This window comes from Oncorhynchus keta, chromosome 6, assembly GCF_023373465.1.
Source record: "Oncorhynchus keta strain PuntledgeMale-10-30-2019 chromosome 6, Oket_V2, whole genome shotgun sequence".
In the NCBI taxonomy this organism is placed as follows: Eukaryota; Metazoa; Chordata; class Actinopteri; order Salmoniformes; family Salmonidae; genus Oncorhynchus; species Oncorhynchus keta.
Genome location: NC_068426.1, coordinates 14,546,591 through 14,567,448, shown reverse-complemented (window position 1 = coordinate 14,567,448; position 20,858 = coordinate 14,546,591). Strand labels below are relative to the sequence as shown.

Genomic DNA, 20,858 nt, shown 5'->3' with positions numbered 1-20,858 from the left:
TTGTCTCCATAGCAACATAGAAGGTGCCTCCCTTCTCACTTGTACTGGAACAACCTTTGAGGTTTGGGACTTAGTAAGTCCCATAGGAGGGATATATTGGGAATTGTCCAGTACATGTGTGCCATTATACATCTTAAGAGTAGTAAGCATAATCAATACAAGCCATATGTGTCTGGGCCAATAGACACTCTGAAGCCATTAATTAGTAGGTAATTAGGCTAAGGGAAGCCATATGTGTCTGGGTCATTAGGCTAAGGGAAACCATTAATCAATAGGTTATTAGGCTAAGGGAAGCCATTACCTAGTCCTGTGAGGTTTATTAGACGTGCAATAGGAGCATAGGTTTGTATTACTCAAAGCACCATAAGACATGCACCTGCATGTCTGTTTCTGTTTGTATCATTGCTATGGTTATGCCACCAATATAATCTATGCCATAAGGTCTGTGCCAATAAGAAAATGGAAGCCAAGCTGAAATAAGTGCAAGACAAAAAGATCATGGTAAAGGGGATGAATCATCAACATAAAGTGGAGTGACTGTGTGTGACGGAAGGATGAAAACTGTATAGAAAGTGTGTGCCGAGGCTGGAAAGTCAGTTAATCCATGGACCAGCTTGGCTTGTTACTTTGCAATAAAGTATATTTGAATTCACAAGTTCCGGAATCTGAGAAATATTATTGAGCAAATATTTCTACGACATTATCTGGTGTTTTCTGCTGATATCTACTGTTATCTGTTGTTATCTGCCAGTATCTACTGTTATCTACTGTCCCTTTAATACATGAACTGTTATCTTTACAACATCTTAATGAAATCACTGTCAATTATAAAATGGTAAATAAATGTTATTGCTTCACTTTACAAAAAACATCTGAAAAGTTGTACATGAAAATGTAATGATAACTGCAAAAAAACGACCTCTTGGATTATTGCTGAACTAAGCTTTCCCAGGTGGCTAAAATCTCTTGATTAATGTGTCGGTGCTGAACTAAGGTTGTTATACTATTTTAACAAGAGTGTCTACTTATAATTTTGTATTCGCTCGCTCGCCTCACTTTTCAAAGGATGAAATCCATTAAACATTTTATACTTTAAAAAAAAATAAAATGAATATAAATTATACTGATCTGTTGAATAATGAACAGATTAATAACACATCAACCACAAATGATACTGAAGTGATATTAAGATTTAATACAAATATGCTCCAAATACAAATTAACATCAGATAAACAGTTATTGCAATATGATTATAATGAGAGTAAAACACATGAGATTGAAAAACATAACAAATGAAATAAATCGATTAAAGGATTTAAAAAAGTTATACAAGGATAATCTGCGATTACTGCAAAGGACTTATTGTCCTTGTAGCGAGCATACATTTCTCACACACTTGCACATTCTGAATAGATAAGTTACTTTAAAAAAAGACCAAGTTCTAATCATTCTAATGCTTAAATGTTTGTTGTTGTTGAAAAGGTAGAAATGAAAACATTACAGGAAAGAGGAGAGGGTTTGAATGAGCCAGTTGGGAACTGGTTTAGAGATCTGTTGATTCTCTGTCTACAGCTCAACTCTCTCACTAAGCTACTCCTCTAAGAGCTTTATTCAATCATGTATCGCTGAAGTAAAAGCTAATGCACAATATACAGTGCATTCAGAAAGTATTCAGACCCCTTGATTTTTTCCAATTTTTTTTTACGTTACAAGCCTTATTCTAAAATGGACTAAATATGTTTTTTTCCCTCTTCAATCTATACACAATACCCCATAATGACAAAGTGAAAACATGTTTTTAAAAACAGTGCATGTCAGAGCAAAAACCAAGTCATGAGGTTGAAGGAATTGTCCGCAGAGCTCCGAGACAGGATTGTGTCGAGGCACAGATCTGGTGAAGGGTACCCAAAAATGTCTGCAGCATTGAAGGTACCAAAGAACACAGTGGCCTCTATCATTCTCAAATAGAAGAAGTTAGGTACCAGCAAGACTCTTCCTAGAGCTGGCCGCCTGGCCAAACTGAGCAATCGGATAGTCACTCTGACAGAGCTGCAGAATTCCTCTGTGGAGATGGGAGAACCTTCCAGAAGGACAACCATTGCTGCAGCACTCCACAAATCAGGCCTTTATGGTAGAGTGGCCAGATGGAAGCCATGTATCAGTAAAAGGAACATGCACCTAAAGGACTCTCAGACCAAGAGAAACAAGCTTCTCTGGTCTGATGAAACCAAGATTGAACTCTTTGGCCTGAAGGCCAAGTGTCACGTCTGGAGGAAACCTGATACCATCCCTACAGTGAAGCATGGTGATGGCAGCATCATGCTGTGGGGATGTTTTTCAGTGACAGGGACTGGGAGACTAATCGGCATTGAGGGAAAGATGAACAGAGCAAAGTACAGAAAGATCCTTGATGAAAACCTGCTCCAGAGCACTCAGGACCTCTGACTGGGGCTAAGATTCACCTTCCAACAGGACAACGACCCTAAGCACATAGCCAAGACAACACAGGAGTAAACTTGAACCCGATCAAACATCTCTGGAGAGACCTGAAAATAGCTGTGCAGTCGATGCTCCTCATCCAACCTGACAGAGCTTGAGAGGATCTGCAAAGAAGAATGGGAGAAACTCCCCAAATACACGTGTGCCAAACTTATAGCGTCATACCCAAGAAGACTGTAATTGCTGCCAAAGGTGCTAGAACAAAGTACTTAGAAGAAAGCCCAGAAAATTGTCAGAGACTCCAGTCACCCAAGTTATAGATTGTTTTCTCTGCTACCGCACGGCAAGCGGTCCTGGAGTGCCAAGTCTAGGACCAAAAGGCTCCTCAATAGCTTCTACCCCCAAGCCATTAGTCTGTTGAACAATTCATAAAAATCACCTCCAGACAATTTACACTGCTGCTACTCGCTGTTTGTTTGTTACCTATGCATAGTCACTTCGCCCCCACCTACATGTACAGATGACCTCAACTAGCCTGTACCCCTGCACACTGACTCGGTACTGGTGCCCCCTGTATATAGCCTCATTATTGTTATTCTTATTGTGTTACTTTTTATTATTAGTTTTTCTTTTAGCCTACATGGTAAATATTTTGTTCTTCTTGAACTGCACTGTTGGTTAAGGGCTTGTAAGTAAGTATTTCACGGTAAAGTCTACACTTGTTGTATTCAGTGCATGTGGCAAATCAAGTTTGATTTGATTTGAGTAAAAGGTCTGAATACTTATGTAAATGTTATATTTCAGTTTTTTATTTTTAATACATTTGCAAAAATGCCTAAAGACCTGTTTTTGCCTTGTCGTTATGGGGTATTGTGTGTAGACTGATGGGGGGGGGGGGGAAACGATTGAATCCAATTTAGAATAAGAATGTAACTTAACAAAATGTTGAAAAAGTCAAGGGGTCTGACTACTTTTTGGATGCACTGTAAATTCTATTCAATCATGTATCACTGAAGTAAGCGCTAATGCGCAAAAAAAAACATTTTAAAGCAACTTTCTGTTCGCGGAGACTGCATTCACGGTAAATGCTGCATATGTGGGCTCAATCGCAAATTACCTTTGAATATATATTGCGCATTAGCACTGAACTTCAGCTACACAGATTGAATCGAGCCCTAATTCTTCCAAGGTAGAGTACGGGCCTTTTCATTGTTATCCAGTATGAATCTAGCCTGGACACCAGGAGACATGGCCATACTAGACTGATACACATACACATCATAATCTGGCATGTCCGAGCGGGTTTCCTTGGAGAAATACACAGCCCACTGCCACGTATAACAGGTGCCTGTGTTTACATTGGAGTAGAAACCAACCCAGGAGCTCTTTAACACATCCATCCAGTCAGTGAAAGAGTTCCTGACGTACAGGCGAGCGCTGGCCTTGTTGCCTTTAATGAAGAGCTGCAGAAGGGCATCATAACCGTTTATATCAACAGGAGACTTACTATCAGCAGGTCTCTGTATTTCCCAGGGTAGAGTACGGGCCTTTTCAATCTTGTTAGACAGTAGGAATCTGGCCTGGACACCAGGAGACATGGCTCGATAAGACTGGTATACATAAGCATCATAGTCTGGTATGTCAGACTGAATTTCCTTGGAGAATTTAATGGTCCATTGCCACATATTTTCATCATACTCCATGGTGGCTTTATTTTCGTTGGAGTAGAAGCCAACCCAGGAGTTCTGAAACACATCCATCCAATCACTGAAGGACTTCTTGATGTACAGGCGAGCGCAGGCATAGCCTTCTCTAACAAATAGTTGCAGACTGGCGTCGTAACCGTTTATATTAACATTTATAATGGCAGGTCTCTGTATTTCCCAGTCTGAGGTACGGGCTTTTTCTCCAGATTTTTTCCAGAGTATGAATCTAGCATGGACGCCAGGAGACATGGCCATACTAGACTGATACACATACACATCATACTCTGGTATGTCGGAGCGGGTTTCCTTGGAGAAATACACAGCCCACTGCCACGTATAACACGTAGAGGTGCCTGTGTTTCCATTGGAGTAGAAACCAACCCAGGAGCTCTTTAACACATCCATCCAGTCAGTGAAAGAGTTCCTGACGTACAGGCGAGCGCTGGCCTTGCCATCTTTAACGTAGAGCTGCAGACTGGCGTCATAACCTCTTATGCCAACAGGAATCTCCCTGGTGTCGTGAAACTCAAGACCTCTCCAGATCTCCTCCCCGGGAATTTTCTGTGTCAGCCATTTGGTTTTGCTCTTGTGAAGCCTGACCTGCAGGCCGGGATTCAGAGCTGCAGTTGTGGTGAAATTCCCAGAGGCCTCGATTATCTTGGTGGTGGCTAGCTGGATCTCACTGTCCTTGTTCTGATAAAGCACCACAAACACATCCTGGTTCAAGTGCCTCTTAGGGATGTCATCCCAGCTGATCCTGGCTGTCCCTTCACTTGTGGTCTTTACCTCCAGCTTAATCTTCAAATCATCACACTCTTCCTTACTCACTGCACGGCGACGGCGTTGCTTGGTATTAGAATAGCAAAATGTGATAATAGATATTTTCAAATTATTAATCATTTTGAAAAACAATGCTAATCTCTGCAAGGGATCTTCTATTTGATTTGTTGGGCCTATTTGTATGCCGTATTGGTTTTGGATATCAGTTGCTGAGAGGGTCTGGAACGTCTGGATCTCTCTCAGGAGGTTGGGGGTGATGCGGTAGGTGTTAACTGGGTCGTATTCAGAACCTCTCCTCCAGTTGGGTGGATAGTGCTGAGTGAGGTAGACCTGATCCACTGTGATGAACATCGTTGAATGATGATTCCATATGGCATGGAGGATGAGCCTCTGTCTGTTATTCACTAACTTCTCTGCAATATGTGTTGACATGAGAAATTCTTTAGTGACATATTCTGGGAATTCCAGAGCATTTGTCAAATTGAGATTTCCTAGGGTGTAGTAGTTTCCAATGTTATTTAAAAGTGGAGGTAACACCCTTTCTATGTTTTTATAATAATGAGAACCATAGTCTCCTCTGGTTGGATCAAAATTGAATGTCATGATGTTGTTGTTGTCTATGTTTTTGATTTCGCTGGCGAGCCAGTAGAGCAAACTGAGCTGAGATGTGGAGAGGGGATGGACACGATCCTTTAGGTCTTGGATTGAGTTGAGGGTTGTATTAGGGTATGAATAGGCGATATTCAGGGCAAGGAACAACAAGAGAGACCAGATGAGGATTCCTCTCTCCATGGTGACACCTGCAGAAAAGAACAACAATAAGTAAAGTCAAGGGTTAAAAGTGTCTCTGTGGCTGAAAATGTTAACTGTTGAAGTTTGATTTTTTTGCATTGGAAATTACTTTGAAGATAGTGGCTCACTACTGTAAGAATATTTTGAAGATAAATACACAACGTGGAGGACGAGAGGAAATAGTGTTTTTTTCTGTAATAGGGGGATGAATGATCAATGGCTCAGAGACATGGGAGAAATGTGTCTATAATTTGAGTCTGAAATAGGATACTTGTTATTTGGCCATTGGCCCAGTTTTATTGCAAGGAATTCTAATTGGTCAACCACAGACTAGGGCTGGGTTATAAATCTATTTTAGGCCTTGATGTTATAATGCAACTTGAATACACTGAACCTTTCTGAAGGGAAGTGTGGCAAACCTCTTCAAGGTTAGGAGCGTTTGTCACAAATTAAGTGGTAAACTGTCACCAAATCACCCGAGAATGAGAGTTCTTTCGAACAGGACAGTACCTATGTGTTTGTTTCTCCGTCCTGGTCCACCCAGGCCGTAGGTGAAGTCAAGGATAGCAGGGTTGGGTACACGAATCGGGTTCTCGGTAGGTCCAGGCCCAAACGCCAACAGGTAAATCCAAAACAATCCAGCTCATACGAGGTAAATCCAGCCAATCTCTATTGTCTCTTTCTCTATTGTTCATAGATCCTTCCAGCACTCTCTCTTCCTGGTTTTTCTTGACCCTTTATCTGTGGGTCGGCTCCACCTTCTGAGGGTTCCCCTTGCTTCTGGGACTTGTAGTTTTGGAGGTCAGCCATTTTGTGATCTCTAGTTTTGACAGGGGTGGCCGTTTTAGTGTTTGGGCAGAGCCCGTTTATTAGTTCTTCTCTCACATATCTGCCATTTATCACTCGACCCCCTTCTTTGCCACACATCTCTCCCCCTAGATCCGACCCCCTAGGTCAGGCTACCGCAGCAAAATATGCGTGCATGCGGGATAACCCATCCACGTTTCCCATTTCCTTCCCTGCTCTGTTTTTCAAGTCAAAATTAAACGGTTGGAGACTAAAAAAACACCGCATCACCCGAGCGTTCTTCTCTTTAGCCCTATGCATCCAGGTGAGTGGGGCATGGTCACTGATGAGGGTGAAGTGGCGCCCCAGCAGGTAGTACTTCAGGCTTTCTAGAGCCCACTTTACTGCCAGCGCCTCTTTCTCAATGACTGAGTAGTTGGTTTCCCGTGGTTCCAGCTTCCTGCTTAAAAACAGGATGGGGTGTTCCACCCCTTCTACCTCTTGGGATAGCACTGCTCCCAAGCCGACCTCTGAGGCATCCGTCTGAACCACAAACTCTTTCTCAAAGTCTGGTACCACCAGCACTGGATCACAGCAGAGAGCCTCCTGTAATGTCCTAAATGCTTTGGTGGTCCTTTCATCCCATTTGACCATGTTTGACCCTCTGGCTCTAGTCATGTCGGTAGGTGGGGCGGCCACTGTGGCATAACTTCGGATGAACTTCCGGTAGTAACCGGTCAGCCCTAGGAAGGCTCGAACCTGCTTCTTATTTACTGGTTTCGGCCATCCTCTAATTGCCTTCACCTTCTTATGTTGGGGTTTGATTAACCCTCTTCCCACAGTGTATCCCAGATACTCTGTTTCCTCTAACCCCACATAACACTTGGCAGGGTTTGCCGTGAGCCCTGCCTTTCTAAGAGCGTCTAACACTGCCTGTACCCGGGGTAAGTGGGATTCCCAATCTGGGCTGTAGATCCCCACGTCATCTAAATAAGCTGCGGCGTATGCTTTGTGCGGTTTTAGGACTTTGTCCATGAGCCGTTGAAAGGTGTCTGGGGCCCCGTGTAAGCCGAATGGCATGACGGTGTATTGAAACAAACCGTCAGGTGTTGCAAAGGCTGTCTTTTCTTTGGCCCTGGGGGTCAGAGGAATTTGCCAGGACCCTTTTGTCAGATCAAGGGTCGTAATGTACCGAGCATTACCAATTTTCTCCAGTAGTTCATCTACTCGGGGCATGGGGTAGGCATCAAACTTGAAGATTTCATTTACCTTCCGAAAGTCATTACAGAACCGCAAAGACCCATCGGGCTTGGAGACCATCACAATTGGGCTAGACCACTCACTATGTGACTCTTCGATCACTCCAGCTGTCAACATTTTCTCCGTCTCTGCTCTAATCGCGGCCCGTCGAGCCTCGGGTACCCGATATGGCCTCATACTCAATTTTCTCCCTGGAAACGATATCATGAGCCGTAACCTCAGTTCGGCCAGGTACCTCTGAAAGCACATCTCTGTTTTTCTGGATCAGGGTCTTTACTTCCTGTACTTGCGCCGGGGGTGGGTGAAATATTTACTCCGGCTGTCTCCTGAGTGTGTGTGGGGTATGTGACCATTAATGTTTCTCTCTCTCTCCATGCTTTTAACAGGTTTATGTGATAAATCTGTTCCTGGGGCCATCGACCTGGCTGTCGGATCCGATAATTGACTTCTCCTATTCTCTCCAGTACTTCATATGGTCCTTTCCATGTGGCTAGTAGTTTACACTCTACCGTGGGGATCAGCACTAACACCTTATCTCCCGGTTGAAATTCCCTCAGGGTAGCCTGCCGGTTATAAGTGTGCCGCTGGTGCTCCTGTGCTTGTCTCATGTGCTCTCTGACGATGGGCATGACTGTGGCTATCCTGTCTTGCATTGCCGTGACGTGCTCTATGACACTAGTATACGGGGTGGATTGGTGCTCCCAGGTTTCCCGGGCAATGTCTAAGATTCCCCGGGGATGCCTCCCATATACCAGCTCAAAGGGAGAAAACCCCAGCGAGGCTTGAGGAACCTCTCCAATGGCAAACAGATACGGCAACATGCAATCCCAGTTTTTCCCATCCTTATCGATTACCTTCCTGAGCATTGACTTCAGGGTTCGGTTGAATCTCTCAACCAGCCCATCCGTCTGAGGATGGTAAACCGATGTCCTCAACTGTTTCACCTGCCACAGTTTACAAAGGTCCGCCATAAGGCGGGACATAAAGGGGGTCCCCTGGTCGGTAAGGATCTCCTTTGGAACCCCTACCCTGGTGAACAAGAGCATTAATTCCGTTGCGATATTTTCGGAAGCCATCGTCCGAAGGGGAATGGCTTCTGGGTAGCGAGTGGCATAATCTAGAATGACCAGAATGTATTGGTGCCCTCTGGCGGATTTGGGTAGTGGGCCCACTAAATCCATCGCTATCCTCTCAAATGGCGTATCAATTATGGGGAGTGGCACTAACGGGCTTCTAACAGCTCTCCACAATGCCGAGCCACTTCAGCTTGAATTCCTGGCCAGTAAAACCTCCTTACAATCCGGTCTCGGGTTTTATCGATACCAAGGTGTCCACCCAGAATGTGCCCATGAGCTAGATCCAGTACTGTCCTCCGGTACCGAGTGGGAACCAACAACTGTTCCACCACATCAACCCCTATTTTCGAGACTCTGTACACCAAACCCTTTTTCATGATGAAGTGGGGAAAACTATTAGGCATCATCCCAACATTTATTTACATTTACATTTAAGTCATTTAGCAGACGCTCTTATCCAGAGCGACTTACAAATTGGTGCATTCACCTTATGACATCCAGTGGAACAGCCACTTTACAATAGTGCATCTAAATCTTTAGGGGGGGGGGTGAGAAGGATTACTTATCCTATCCTATGGGAGTACCATCTACGACCTGCACATCTGCTCTGGCTTGCTGCAGGGTTGGATCCTGGTTTTGGGCCTTCGCGAAATTAGTCAAGGACCCTGCCAGGTCTGCTGGTTCTAGATCGTCATCCTCTGGATTCAGATCAACCCCAGCCCCACTAGTACCGGGCTGTTCGTTATCAGCGAGGTTTGCCACTTCATCCTCCTCCTCCCCTACTAGCACCTATGATGTTGTCCCCTGGGAGACCTCTTTTCTTGGCTTTGGTTGAAGGCCCCATGCTTCTTCCTGCTTGGTCAGGGTTGTTGGCTTCTCAAATATGCCATTCTTGTGGCCTAACTTCACAAAGTTAGGAAAGTCTCTACCCAATATTACATCATATGGCATCTTTGGGACCACGCCAACCTCATAATCCAGCAGACCGTCCTCTATTTGTAAGCTCACTAAGGCCGTGGGGTACAGACGGGTATCCCCATGAATACATGTAACACTGATATCCTGTCTTGTATCCAGTTTATTATTCGGCACTAGGCTTGCAACGACAAGTAGGCTGCAATATGTCCTGGTTGATTACAATTGTAACAGATAATAGGGGTTCGGGGGGAGACCCTCTCGACAACCAGTCCCGGTTTCTGTTTTTTCCCTTCGTGTCTCGGCCTGATTCTGATTCTTTCCTCATGGCCCCACGCTGCTCTCTTCCCCCTCTATATGTTGGGACAGCCTTACCCTGTCTGATGGTTCGCCCATGCCTGGGGAACGGGAATCTTTCCTTCTGTGCCTGCTCAGCTGTTCCTGCCGTACAATACCGTTCAACCAGGCCCACGAGATGGTCGGCGGAAAGTACCTCGTTCTGGCCAACCCATCGTCTCACTTCTTGGGGTAGACCTCGCTGAAACTGGTTGAGTACGATGGTCTCGACGATCTCGGCGGATGACCGGGTCTCTGGTCGCAACCATTTCCATGCCAGGTGAATCAAGTCGAACATCTGTGTTCGTGGGGGTTGTCCCGGTCGGTAGGACCACTGGTGGAAGCGGTGTGCCCTCACGGTATCAGTCACTCCCAGTCTAGTCAGGATCTCTCCCTTTAGTTTATCGTAATCCTGTGCATCTTTCAACTCCAGGTCGAAATACGCTTTTTGAGCGTCCCCTGCCAGGTATGGTGCCAGAAGCCCTGCCCATTCTTCTTTCGGCCACTTCTCCCTCTCTGCCATCCTTTCGAAGGTGGTAAGATATGCTTCCACATCATCCTGCGCTGTCATTTTTTGAAGAAAATGAGTGGCCCTCCTCTGGGTATTTGCAGCTGGTAATTGAGCCCCAATTTGGTCCGCTAGCCCCTTTAGGCCTTCTCTTAACTCCCGGGTGTTTCTCTCTTGCTCTTCTCTGAGCAGCTGGTTGGTGCGGTGCTGGATCTGTAACGTGTCCTGATACATTCACATTGCATCCTGATGAACTATTTGTTGGGCTCTAGTTGCCTCTTGTTGGGCGGCCGCCGCTTGTAACAGGGCCTGTATGGCTCCCTCCATACTCATTTTCCTGAGAAACTGTCCTAACCAAACAAAGCCACAAAAAAAAAACCTGACTCCCCTTTGGAGTGCTAACTGAACATTTTTTTTCTTCTTCTACCTAACCAGTGGTATGGTTAGTCACTGCCCGCATTCTCCACCACTTGTGGCAAACCTCTTCAAGGTTAGGAGCGTTTGTCACAAATTAAGTGGTAAACTGTCACCAAATCACCCAAGAATGAGAGTTCTTTCAAACAGGACAGTAGTACCTGTGTGTTTGTTTCTTTGTCCTAGTCCACCCAGGCCGTAGGCGAGGTCAAGGATAGCAGGGTTCGGTACACGAATCGGGTTCTCGGTAGGTCCTTCCAGCACTCTATCTTCCTGGTTTTTCTTGACCCTTTATCTGTGGGTCGGCTCCACCTTCTGAGGGTTCTTGCTTCTGGGACTTGTAGTTTTGGCGGTCTGCCATTTTGTGATCTGTAGTTCTGACAGGGGTGGCCATTTTAGTGATCGGGCAGAGCCCGTTTATTAGTTCTGCTCTCACATATCTGCCATTTATCACTCTACCCCCTTCTTTGCATACAAGCAGACAGACAAGTAAAAGAGGCGTGGGGAATAACTCCCAAGGGGGACATGTCGTAGTACCAGGACAGTGGGTGATGGTAAAGGAATATGTGACAGACACATTGGGGCCAAAATGGGAAGGTCCTTATCAAGTTTTGCTCATAATCAGGTCAGCAATAAAAGTCCAGGGAAAATCACAATGGATACATGTCACTCATTGCAAGGTTGTCCATTTGATTAGCCATTGTCCATTTTGTCCATTTGTCCATTTTGTCCATTGTCCATTTTGATTGGGGGCCAATCTTGGGTGAAGAAGCATAGTAATGATCAGAACCTGATAAGCTTCGATGTTGTACATCGCAGTCATCATATTAGGGATATCTAGGTGAAATGTCTAACGTTTTCCTGAAAATCGGGGCATGCTTACTTAGGGAAATCTATGTGAAATATCCATTTCTCTTGAAACCAGGACATGTTACTTTCACTTTTCTGTTTCCTTCGTTACAGGTTATAAGAATCTACAGTCTGAAGCTGAAGCAATATTCCTTGACCCAAGGACTGTACATGAAATGATACAAGATCATCAGTGAAGTGTTCATTAGAGAAGTCCTTATCAACCAGTAGAATGGAAGAATAATTCCTCACTACCGGCAGACTGTCAGAACGTCATTTAGAACAGTTATCTATGTGGGACTGATATCAGTGTGGAAGAACTGGTCCCTTTTAAAGGACTTGGTGAATGATTAACATGCCAATAGGACAATTTAATATTATTGTCTTGCAGACATTTATTTATTTTGTGAGTTTCCTTCTAATACAGGATGAGGTAGGAATTGTAAGGGACATCATCATTACACCTGTTAATACATATTTTTTATAACTTTGTTTGAAATCTATTTCTTATTGTAACATCAAGTTCAATATGCCCTTTGTTTTCTAGAAATGGAAGTGTTACAGTTGTGCGCTGCTGGTGGAGAAGTCAGGTGCAGGAGAGCAGAGGGTTTTGGCACGCACTTTATTTAGGCAGGAGAGAAATAACAGAAGGACGCAGCTGTGTCTAAACCTCCACCCAACAAAAGTGTAAGGCGCGAAAATAGCCACAAAAGATTGTTTACAAATAAACAATCTGTGTGCAAAATAACACGGAACAATAAACCAGCCTGGTGCGTCACAATAAACACATAACACCAAACAACATCACACAAAGACATCTTTGTGTGATAAGCTCTCCAGGAACAGGGTTGGAGTTAAAACCTACAGGAGGGTAGCTCTCCAGGAACAGGGTTGGAGTTAAATCCTACAGGAGGGTAGCTCTCCAGGAACAGGGTTGGAGTTAAATCCTACAGGAGGGTAGCTCTCCAGGAACAGGGTTGGAGTTAAATCCTACAGGAGGGTAGCTCTCCAGGAACAGGGTTGGAGTTAAAACCTACAGGAGGGTAGCTCTCCAGGAACAGGGTTGGAGTTAAAACCTACAGGAGGGTAGCTCTCCAGGAACAGGGTTTTAGTCCCTGACCTACAGCATATAGTACATATACAGTACATCTACATAAAACACAGGTAAAATACAGGCAGAATACAGGTACAATACAGGTAGGTAGGTTACCATGAAACTCTTACCTTATTTAAGTCAGAAGCCAGATATCAAATAAGGTGACCAGCTAGTGAGTCTCTATATATATTGTACTCTACAGAGGGTGGTATTGTCTCGGCTGGCCACTCCCTCCAGTGAAAGTGAAAGGGGTTTGTTGAAGTAAACATTGGGTCATCTGAGGGGATCAAAACAAGGCAAATGTGATTGTGCCAATAGGAATGTCTCATAAAGTTAAGTTCCTCAGCGTACACATCACAGACAAACTGAATTGGTCCACCTACACAGACAGCATCGTGAAGAAGGCGCAGCAGCGCCTCTTCAACCTCAGGAGGCTGAAGAAATTTGGCTTGTCACCAAAAGCACTCACAAACTTCTACAGATGCACAATCGAGAGCATCCTGTCGGGCTGTATCACCGCCTGGTACGGCAACTGCTCCGCCCACAACCGTAAGGCTCTCCAGAGGGTAGTGAGGTCTGCACAACGCATCACCGGGGGCAAACTACCTGCCCTCCAGGACACCTACACCACCCGATGTCACAGGAAGGCCATAAAGATCATCAAGGACAGCAACCACCCGAGCCACTGCCTGTTCACCCCGCTATCATCCAGAAGGCGAGGTCAGTACAGGTGCATCAAAGCTGGGACCGAGAGACTGAAAAACAGCTTCTATCTCAAGGCCATCAGACTGTTAAACAGCCACCACTAACATTGAGTGGCTGCTGCCAACACACTGACTCAACTCCAGCCACTTTAATAATGGGAATTGATGGGAAATGATGTAAAATATATCACTAGCCACTTTAAACAATGCTACCTAATATAATGTTTACATACCCTACATTATTCATCTCATATGTATACGTATATACTGTACTCTATATCATCTACTGCATCCTTATGTAATACATGTAATACATGTATCACTAGCCACTTTAACTATGCCACTTTGTTTACATACTCATCTTATATGTATATACTGCACTCAATACCATCTACTGTATCTTGCCTATGCCGCTCTGTACCATCACTCATTCATATATCTTTATGTACATATTCTTTATCCCCTTACACTTGTGTCTATAAGGTAGTAGTTTTGGAATTGTTAGCTAGATTACTTGTTGGTTATTACTGCATTGTCGGAACTAGAAGCACAAGCATTTCGCTACACTCGCACTAACATCTGCTAACCATGTGTATGTGACAAATACAATTTGGTTTGATTTGATTTGATTTAACTCAGAACCTCTGGTAGCAAAAACAAAAACTGCTGGAAATGTTTTGTAATTAAGTTTTAATGACATAGTTAATATTTCAACACATACAAGATATTTATATTTAAATGAAATAGTAAAATTATATGATTAAATAGTAACTTTCATAAACATTTTAAAAAATCGAAAACCAGATGTTTTAGGCTTAGTTATAGTGAAACGTCAATTCTGGTCTTAATCTTGACAGTTCCTTGCGAAAGTGATATAATTTGTTAAGTAGTAAATCTATCTCTTTTAGCCCGGTTAAACTGAAATCGTGATGTTGAAGGTGCCTCTACATCATCTCAAGGGAGGGCTTCAGTACACTCCCTTCTAGATGTGCTGGGTGGTACCAACTCAAGGCTTACTATAAAATCAGGTGATAGCACGCCTTATTTCAACTTGGTCTCAGAGCATTTCATATGATTCTGTATGTAAATCTGAGACATGCCATTTAGTGTGATACGTTTATTATGGTATGTATTAATATGTGGATGTCCATCACTCATTTTGGGGTGGCAGGGTAGCCTAGTGGTTAGAGCATTGGACTAGTAACTGAAAGGTTGCAAGTTCAAATCCCTGAGCTGACAAAATCTGTCGTTCTGCCCCTGAACAGGCAGTTAACCCACTGTTCCTAGGCCGTCATTGAAAATAAGAATTTGTTCTTAACTGACTTGCCAAGTAAAATAAAGGTAAAATAAATAAAATATGTTATGAATGCTAAGTTTAGCTAGGCTAGGGTTTTGGGGTTAAGGTTAGGAGATATGGCCCCTCACTGACACCCAGTATGAATCTGGCCTGGTCACAAGGAGATATGGCCCCTCACTGACACCCAGTATGAATCTGGCCTGGTTACCAGGATATACGGTCCCTCACTGACACCCAGAATGAATCACCAGGAGATAGGGTCTCTCACTGACACCCAGTATGAATCTGGCAATGGTCACAAGGAGATATGGCCCCTCACTGACACCCAGTATGAATCTGGCCTGGTCACAAGGAGACCAGAGTGAAACATACAGCTTATATTCTGTTGTCTATGGTCTGTAGCCTGTGGTGTTGGCTGAAAAAGTTACCCTCTAGTTACCCTAGAGAATTATTGTTTGCAAGGGAAACACATTTTTGACAAACTCAAATATCCAGTGCTAAGAAAACAGGAGGCAGCTGGAAATGTTTAGGTAAGCTTCCAGTACTGGAGAGTGAAAGTAAAAGTGGTTTTCTGAAGTAAACACTGACTCATACAGAGAGTAAACTCCCTGCCAATGGTCTAGGCCAGCCCAGGAAAAAGCATGTTTTCCCGTAGACTTTAGATTTAAAAAAATGTTTGAACCTTTATTTACTCTTTTCCAGATTAGCACCACAATACATATCAAATTACAATTTACACATTAAACTACACATTCATATACACATTAAAATACATATTATCATACACAACAATACATCAAAAGCTAAACACAATAATAAAAAACAGACACATTGTTCAGTAAAAATGTCTCCTGACATCCGCCTGAAATGCCCTAGAGCAGTGGTCACCAACCAGTCGATGGGTGACCTCCAAGGCATTCCTAGTCGATCATCAACATTTCTGTAAAAAAAACAATGATAAAGCCTTTCGATCCTATTTTTGACGATAGGTGCACTTAATTCATCAGCCTTAGCGCCAGGAAGGCAAAGTATTCCCTTTTTGAACCATTTCATGTGCCTGAAGGTAGAACTCCGCTGACCCGGCAGGCCCAGCGCAAATCAAGTGCATCTATAGGCCTACTGCTGGCCAATCAGAAAGCTCAGCTCACCGTGTCTGCACAGTTTCCTCGAGCAACAGACTGTAAAAAGAGACCTCGAACGCACAGCAAAGTTGATACTGTGAGAATTCAAAACTTTTAAAACCATGACTAGAGAGACTCAACAAATACAGCAAAGAGCTGTTGTTTTTATGATTAAGTTCATGTTTAAGTTGGTATTCAGCACTTTAAACACTTTTATAAGCAATACAATACATTATTCTCCCTACCTCCACTCACGCTACTGACAGCACTGCAACTGCAATGAATGTCTATAGCAAAGTGTTCTGATACGCTTGCGTTGTTATTATTAGCGGCTTGTGTCTTTTTTTAATAACAAGGAATATTTCACTTTCTCTGGTCATAGGAGTTACAACATGACTTGGTGCATGAGGCAGAAATAATGCAGTGCAACTTGAGTTTTGCCATCAGCTGGAAGACTGTCCCCTTTTCTCAGCAGAGGGAGGGAGAGGGGAGGGAGGGTGGGTTGGGTGAGAGGCAGCCTCACCACTGCTCCCTCCCTCAAACTGACCATGAGATGTAAACCATCAGTCCAGTAAAAAAAACAAAAAACAAATGTATTATGCTCACTCAGCTGGGCCTCACAATATTACAACAAATGATCTATTACCAGTGCGATCATAAACAAATTAATAAAATATGAATTATTTCAAAATGGTTTGTGAAGAACAACATTGTCATGGCAATTCAAGCATAGCCAATATGCAGTGATACTGTTTTGGGCATATAGCTTACTGCACAAGCCTCTACAGAACTTTTTTTTAACAGGTTAATGTTGCATAGTGTGATGGAGTGAGAGGGTGGGTGTGGGAAGGCCGGTATATTCCTGCTCGTTGGCTACGTCTGTTGGCCAGGAGAGAGGGCACGTAATGGTAAGAGCCTAATTACACACACCTGCATTTAATTTGTTTGGCAGTTGGGTGGTGGCTGTTTAAACTTGGCTTTGACCAAATCAGTTTTTTGGTGTTTTTTTGGAACGTACCGGATGTTACCTGGCCATAGACCTGACCCAAGTATGGTCAAGCCTGTTGAATTTATTTATTTTGTTGGATACACCGGTAAACAGCTTAGCTGTCCGGTAGCAGAAATTGACCGGAAGACTCATGTAGAAAGGTTCAAAGACGAGCTAGGTTTTGGTTTGGTTTTATTGTTACCCTGCGCTGTGGCACATTCTGTTGTTTCTTCACACTCTCGTCAGTTGTTGCTGAAGTCTGGTAAGACGGACAAGATGGAGGGTAAGCTAAAGAAACAACCAGAGAGACTCCTGCCGCCCAATAGGTCTGCCAAACTCCCAGAGGTGGAGCCACCCCGAAGGCGAAGGTTCGGGCTGGACCCCAACCAAAGAAGGTGTTATGAGTATGGTGAGGGTGGACACCTGGCCTAGAACTGCACCAGTGGAGAGGAACCCATGCCCACGGCACACTCCACCGACACAATTGGGGGGAGGCCCTGTTTAATGACCTCCTGTTGTGCCCATAAGGAGACATCAGCCCGCACAATCCCAACCAAAGGATGGAAGAAATGCGGAAGCCCAGTTGGACCCCGGCAGTATGGTGTCATTGATACAGCCACAGCTAGTAGGTGAGCACAATCTTACCCCAGAGAATCCCTTGGCAGTGTCCTGCATTCACAGGGACACCAAGGAATATCCCATGGCAGTGGTGAAGCTAACAACCCCTCAAGGGAACTGTGAACTTCAAGTTGGCTTAGTCCTCCCAATCCATCTGAATTGGGTTGAGGTCGAGTGATTGTGGAGGCCAGGTCATCTGAAGCAGCACTCCATCACTCTCCTTCTTGGTCAAATAGCCCTTACACAGCCTAGAAGTGTGTTGGGTCATTGTCCCATTGAAAAACAAATGATAGTCCCACTAAGCGCAAACCAGATAGGATGGCGTATCGCTGCAGAATGCTGTGGTAGCCATGCTGGTTAAGTGTGCCTTGAATTCTAAATATATCACTGACAGTGTCACCAGCAAAGCACCCCCACACTATCACACCTCCTCTTTCATTCTTCACGGTGGGAACCACACAAGCGGAGATCATCCGTTCACCTTCTCTGCATCTCACAAAGACACGGCGGTTGGAACCAGATATCTTATATTTGGAGTAATCAGACTAAAGGACAGATTTCCATTGGTATAATATCCATTGCTTGTGTTTCTTGGCCGAAGCAAGTCTCTTCTTCTTATTGGTGTCCTTTAGTTGTGATTTCTTGGCAGTAATTCAACCATGAAGGCCTGATTCACACAGTCTCCTCTGAACAGTTGATGTTGAGATGTGTCTGTTACTTGAACTCTGTGAAGCATTTATTTGGGCTGCAATTTCTGAGGCTGGTACCTCAAATGAACTTATCCTCTGCAGCAGAGGAAACTCTGGGTCTTCCATTCCTGTGGAGGACCTCATTAGAGCCTGTTTCATCATAGCGCTTAATGGATTTTGCGACTGCAATTGAAGAAACTTTCAAAGTTACTGAAATTTTCCGGATTGACTGACCTTCATGTCTTAAAGTAAAGATGGACTGGGATTTCTCTTTGCTTATATGAGCTGTTCTCACCATAATATGGACTTGGTCTTTTACCAAATAATGCCCCCTTACCTTGTCACAACTTAATGCTCAATCGCATTAAGAAGGAAAGAAATTCCACAAATGTACTTTTAAGATGGCACACCTGTTAATTGAAATGCATTCCAGGTGACTACCTCATGAAGCTGGTTGAGAGAATGCCAAGAGTGTGCAAAGCTGTCATCAAGGCAAAGGGTGGCTATTTGAAGAATCTCAAATATAAAATATATTTTGATTTGTTTAACTCTTTTTTTGCTTATAACATGATTCCATATGTGTTGTTTAATTGTTTTGATGTCTTATTTTACAATGTAGAAAATAGTACAAAATTAAAGAAAAACCCTTGAATGAATAGGTGTTCTAACACTTTTGACCGGTAGTGTCAGGCATCAGCCTGAAGCTGTTGCCCTGAGAAAACGAAATACTCAACAGTGGAGAAAGAGTGCATAGCGGTGCAGTGGGCATTGAAGAAGTTAAAGTACTACCTCCTGGGACGACACTTCACTCAGAGGGTTTTGGCACGCACTTTATTTAGGCAGGAGAGAAATAACAGAAGGACGCAGCTGTGTCTAAACCTCCACCCAACAAAAGTGTAAGGCGCGAAAATAGCCACAAAAGATTGTTTACAAATAAACAATCTTTGTGCAAAATAACACGGAACAATAAACCAGCCTGGTGCGTCACAATAAACACATAACACCAAACAACATCACACAAAGACATCTTTGTGTGATAAGCTCTCCAGGAACAGGGTTGGAGTTAAAACCTACAGGAGGGTAGCTCTCCAGGAACAGGGTTGGAGTTAAATCCTACAGGAGGGTAGCTCTCCAGGAACAGGGTTGGAGTTAAATCCTACAGGAGGGTAGCTCTCCAGGAACAGGGTTGGAGTTAAAACCTACAGGAGGGTAGCTCTCCAGGAACAGGGTTGGAGTTAAAACCTACAGGAGGGTAGCTCTCCAGGAACAGGGTTTTAAAACCTCCTCTGAACAGGGTTTTACCCTGACCTACATATAGTACATATACAGTACATCTACATAAAACACAGGTAAAATACAGGCAGAATACAGGTACAATACAGGTAGGTAGGTTACCATGAAACTCTTACCTTATTTAAGTCAGAAGCCAGATATCAAATAAGGTGACCAGCTAGTGAGTCTCTATATATATTGTACTCTACAGAGGGTGGTATTGTCTCGGCTGGCCACTCCCTCCAGTGAAAGTGAAAGGGGTTTGTTGAAGTAAACATTGGGTCATCTGAGGGGATCAAAACAAGGCAAATGTGATTGTGCCAATAGGAATGTCTCATAAAGTTAAGTTCCTCAGCGTACACATCACAGACAAACTGAATTGGTCCACCTACACAGACAGCATCGTGAAGAAGGCGCAGCAGCGCCTCTTCAACCTCAGGAGGCTGAAGAAATTTGGCTTGTCACCAAAAGCACTCACAAACTTCTACAGATGCACAATCGAGAGCATCCTGTCGGGCTGTATCACCGCCTGGTACGGCAACTGCTCCGCCCACAACCGTAAGGCTCTCCAGAGGGTAGTGAGGTCTGCACAACGCATCACTGGGGCAAACTACCTACCCTCCAGGACTCCTACACCACCCGATGTCACAGGAAGGCCATAAAGATCATCAAGGACAGCAACCACCCGAGCCACTGCCTGTTCACCCCGCTATCATCCAGAAGGCGAGGTCAGTACAGGTGCATCAAAGCTGGGACCGAGAGACTGAAAAACAGCTTCTATCTCAAGGCCATCAGACTGTTAAACAGCCACCACTAACATTGAGTGGCTGCTGCCAACACACTGACTCAACTCCAGCCACTTTAATAATGGGAATTGATGGGAAATGATGTAAAATATATCACTAGCCACTTTAAACAATGCTACCTAATATAATGTTTACATACCCTACATTATTCATCTCATATGTATACGTATATACTGTACTCTATATCATCTACTGCATCCTTATGTAATACATGTAATACATGTATCACTAGCCACTTTAACTATGCCACTTTGTTTACATACTCATCTTATATGTATATACTGCACTCAATACCATCTACTGCATCTTGCCTATGCCGCTCTGTACCATCACTCATTCATATATCTTTATGTACATATTCTTTATCCCCTTACACTTGTGTCTATAAGGTAGTAGTTTTGGAAT

General features: G+C 43.9%; 1 protein-coding gene across 3 annotated transcripts; it reads right to left on the bottom strand.

Moving 5' to 3' along the window:
- Positions 1-1,175: 1,175 nt before the first annotated feature.
- LOC118385007 (uncharacterized) lies at positions 1,176-19,872 on the bottom strand. 3 transcript variants are annotated; one of them, XM_052520816.1, is made up of 2 exons: positions 19,785-19,872; positions 1,176-5,726 (listed from the first exon to the last, which is right to left on the bottom strand). In XM_052520816.1, the coding sequence occupies exon 2, from the start codon at positions 5,716-5,718 to the stop codon at positions 3,616-3,618; it is 2,103 nt and encodes a 700-aa protein (XP_052376776.1). In that variant the 5' UTR covers positions 5,719-5,726; positions 19,785-19,872; the 3' UTR covers positions 1,176-3,615. The 3 variants fall into 3 exon arrangements, with proteins under 3 accessions (XP_052376776.1, XP_035627672.1, XP_052376777.1); XM_035771779.2 differs by lacking the exon at positions 19,785-19,872 and adding an exon at positions 13,087-13,174; XM_052520817.1 differs by lacking the exon at positions 19,785-19,872 and adding an exon at positions 6,229-6,374.
- Between the last annotated feature and the right edge of the window lie 986 nt (positions 19,873-20,858).

What these genes read in the sequence shown, in the direction of transcription:
- LOC118385007 (XM_052520816.1), bottom strand. Translation starts at nt 5,718, where the DNA reads ATGGAGAGAGGAATCCTCATCTGGTCTCTCTTGTTGTTCCTTGCCCTG.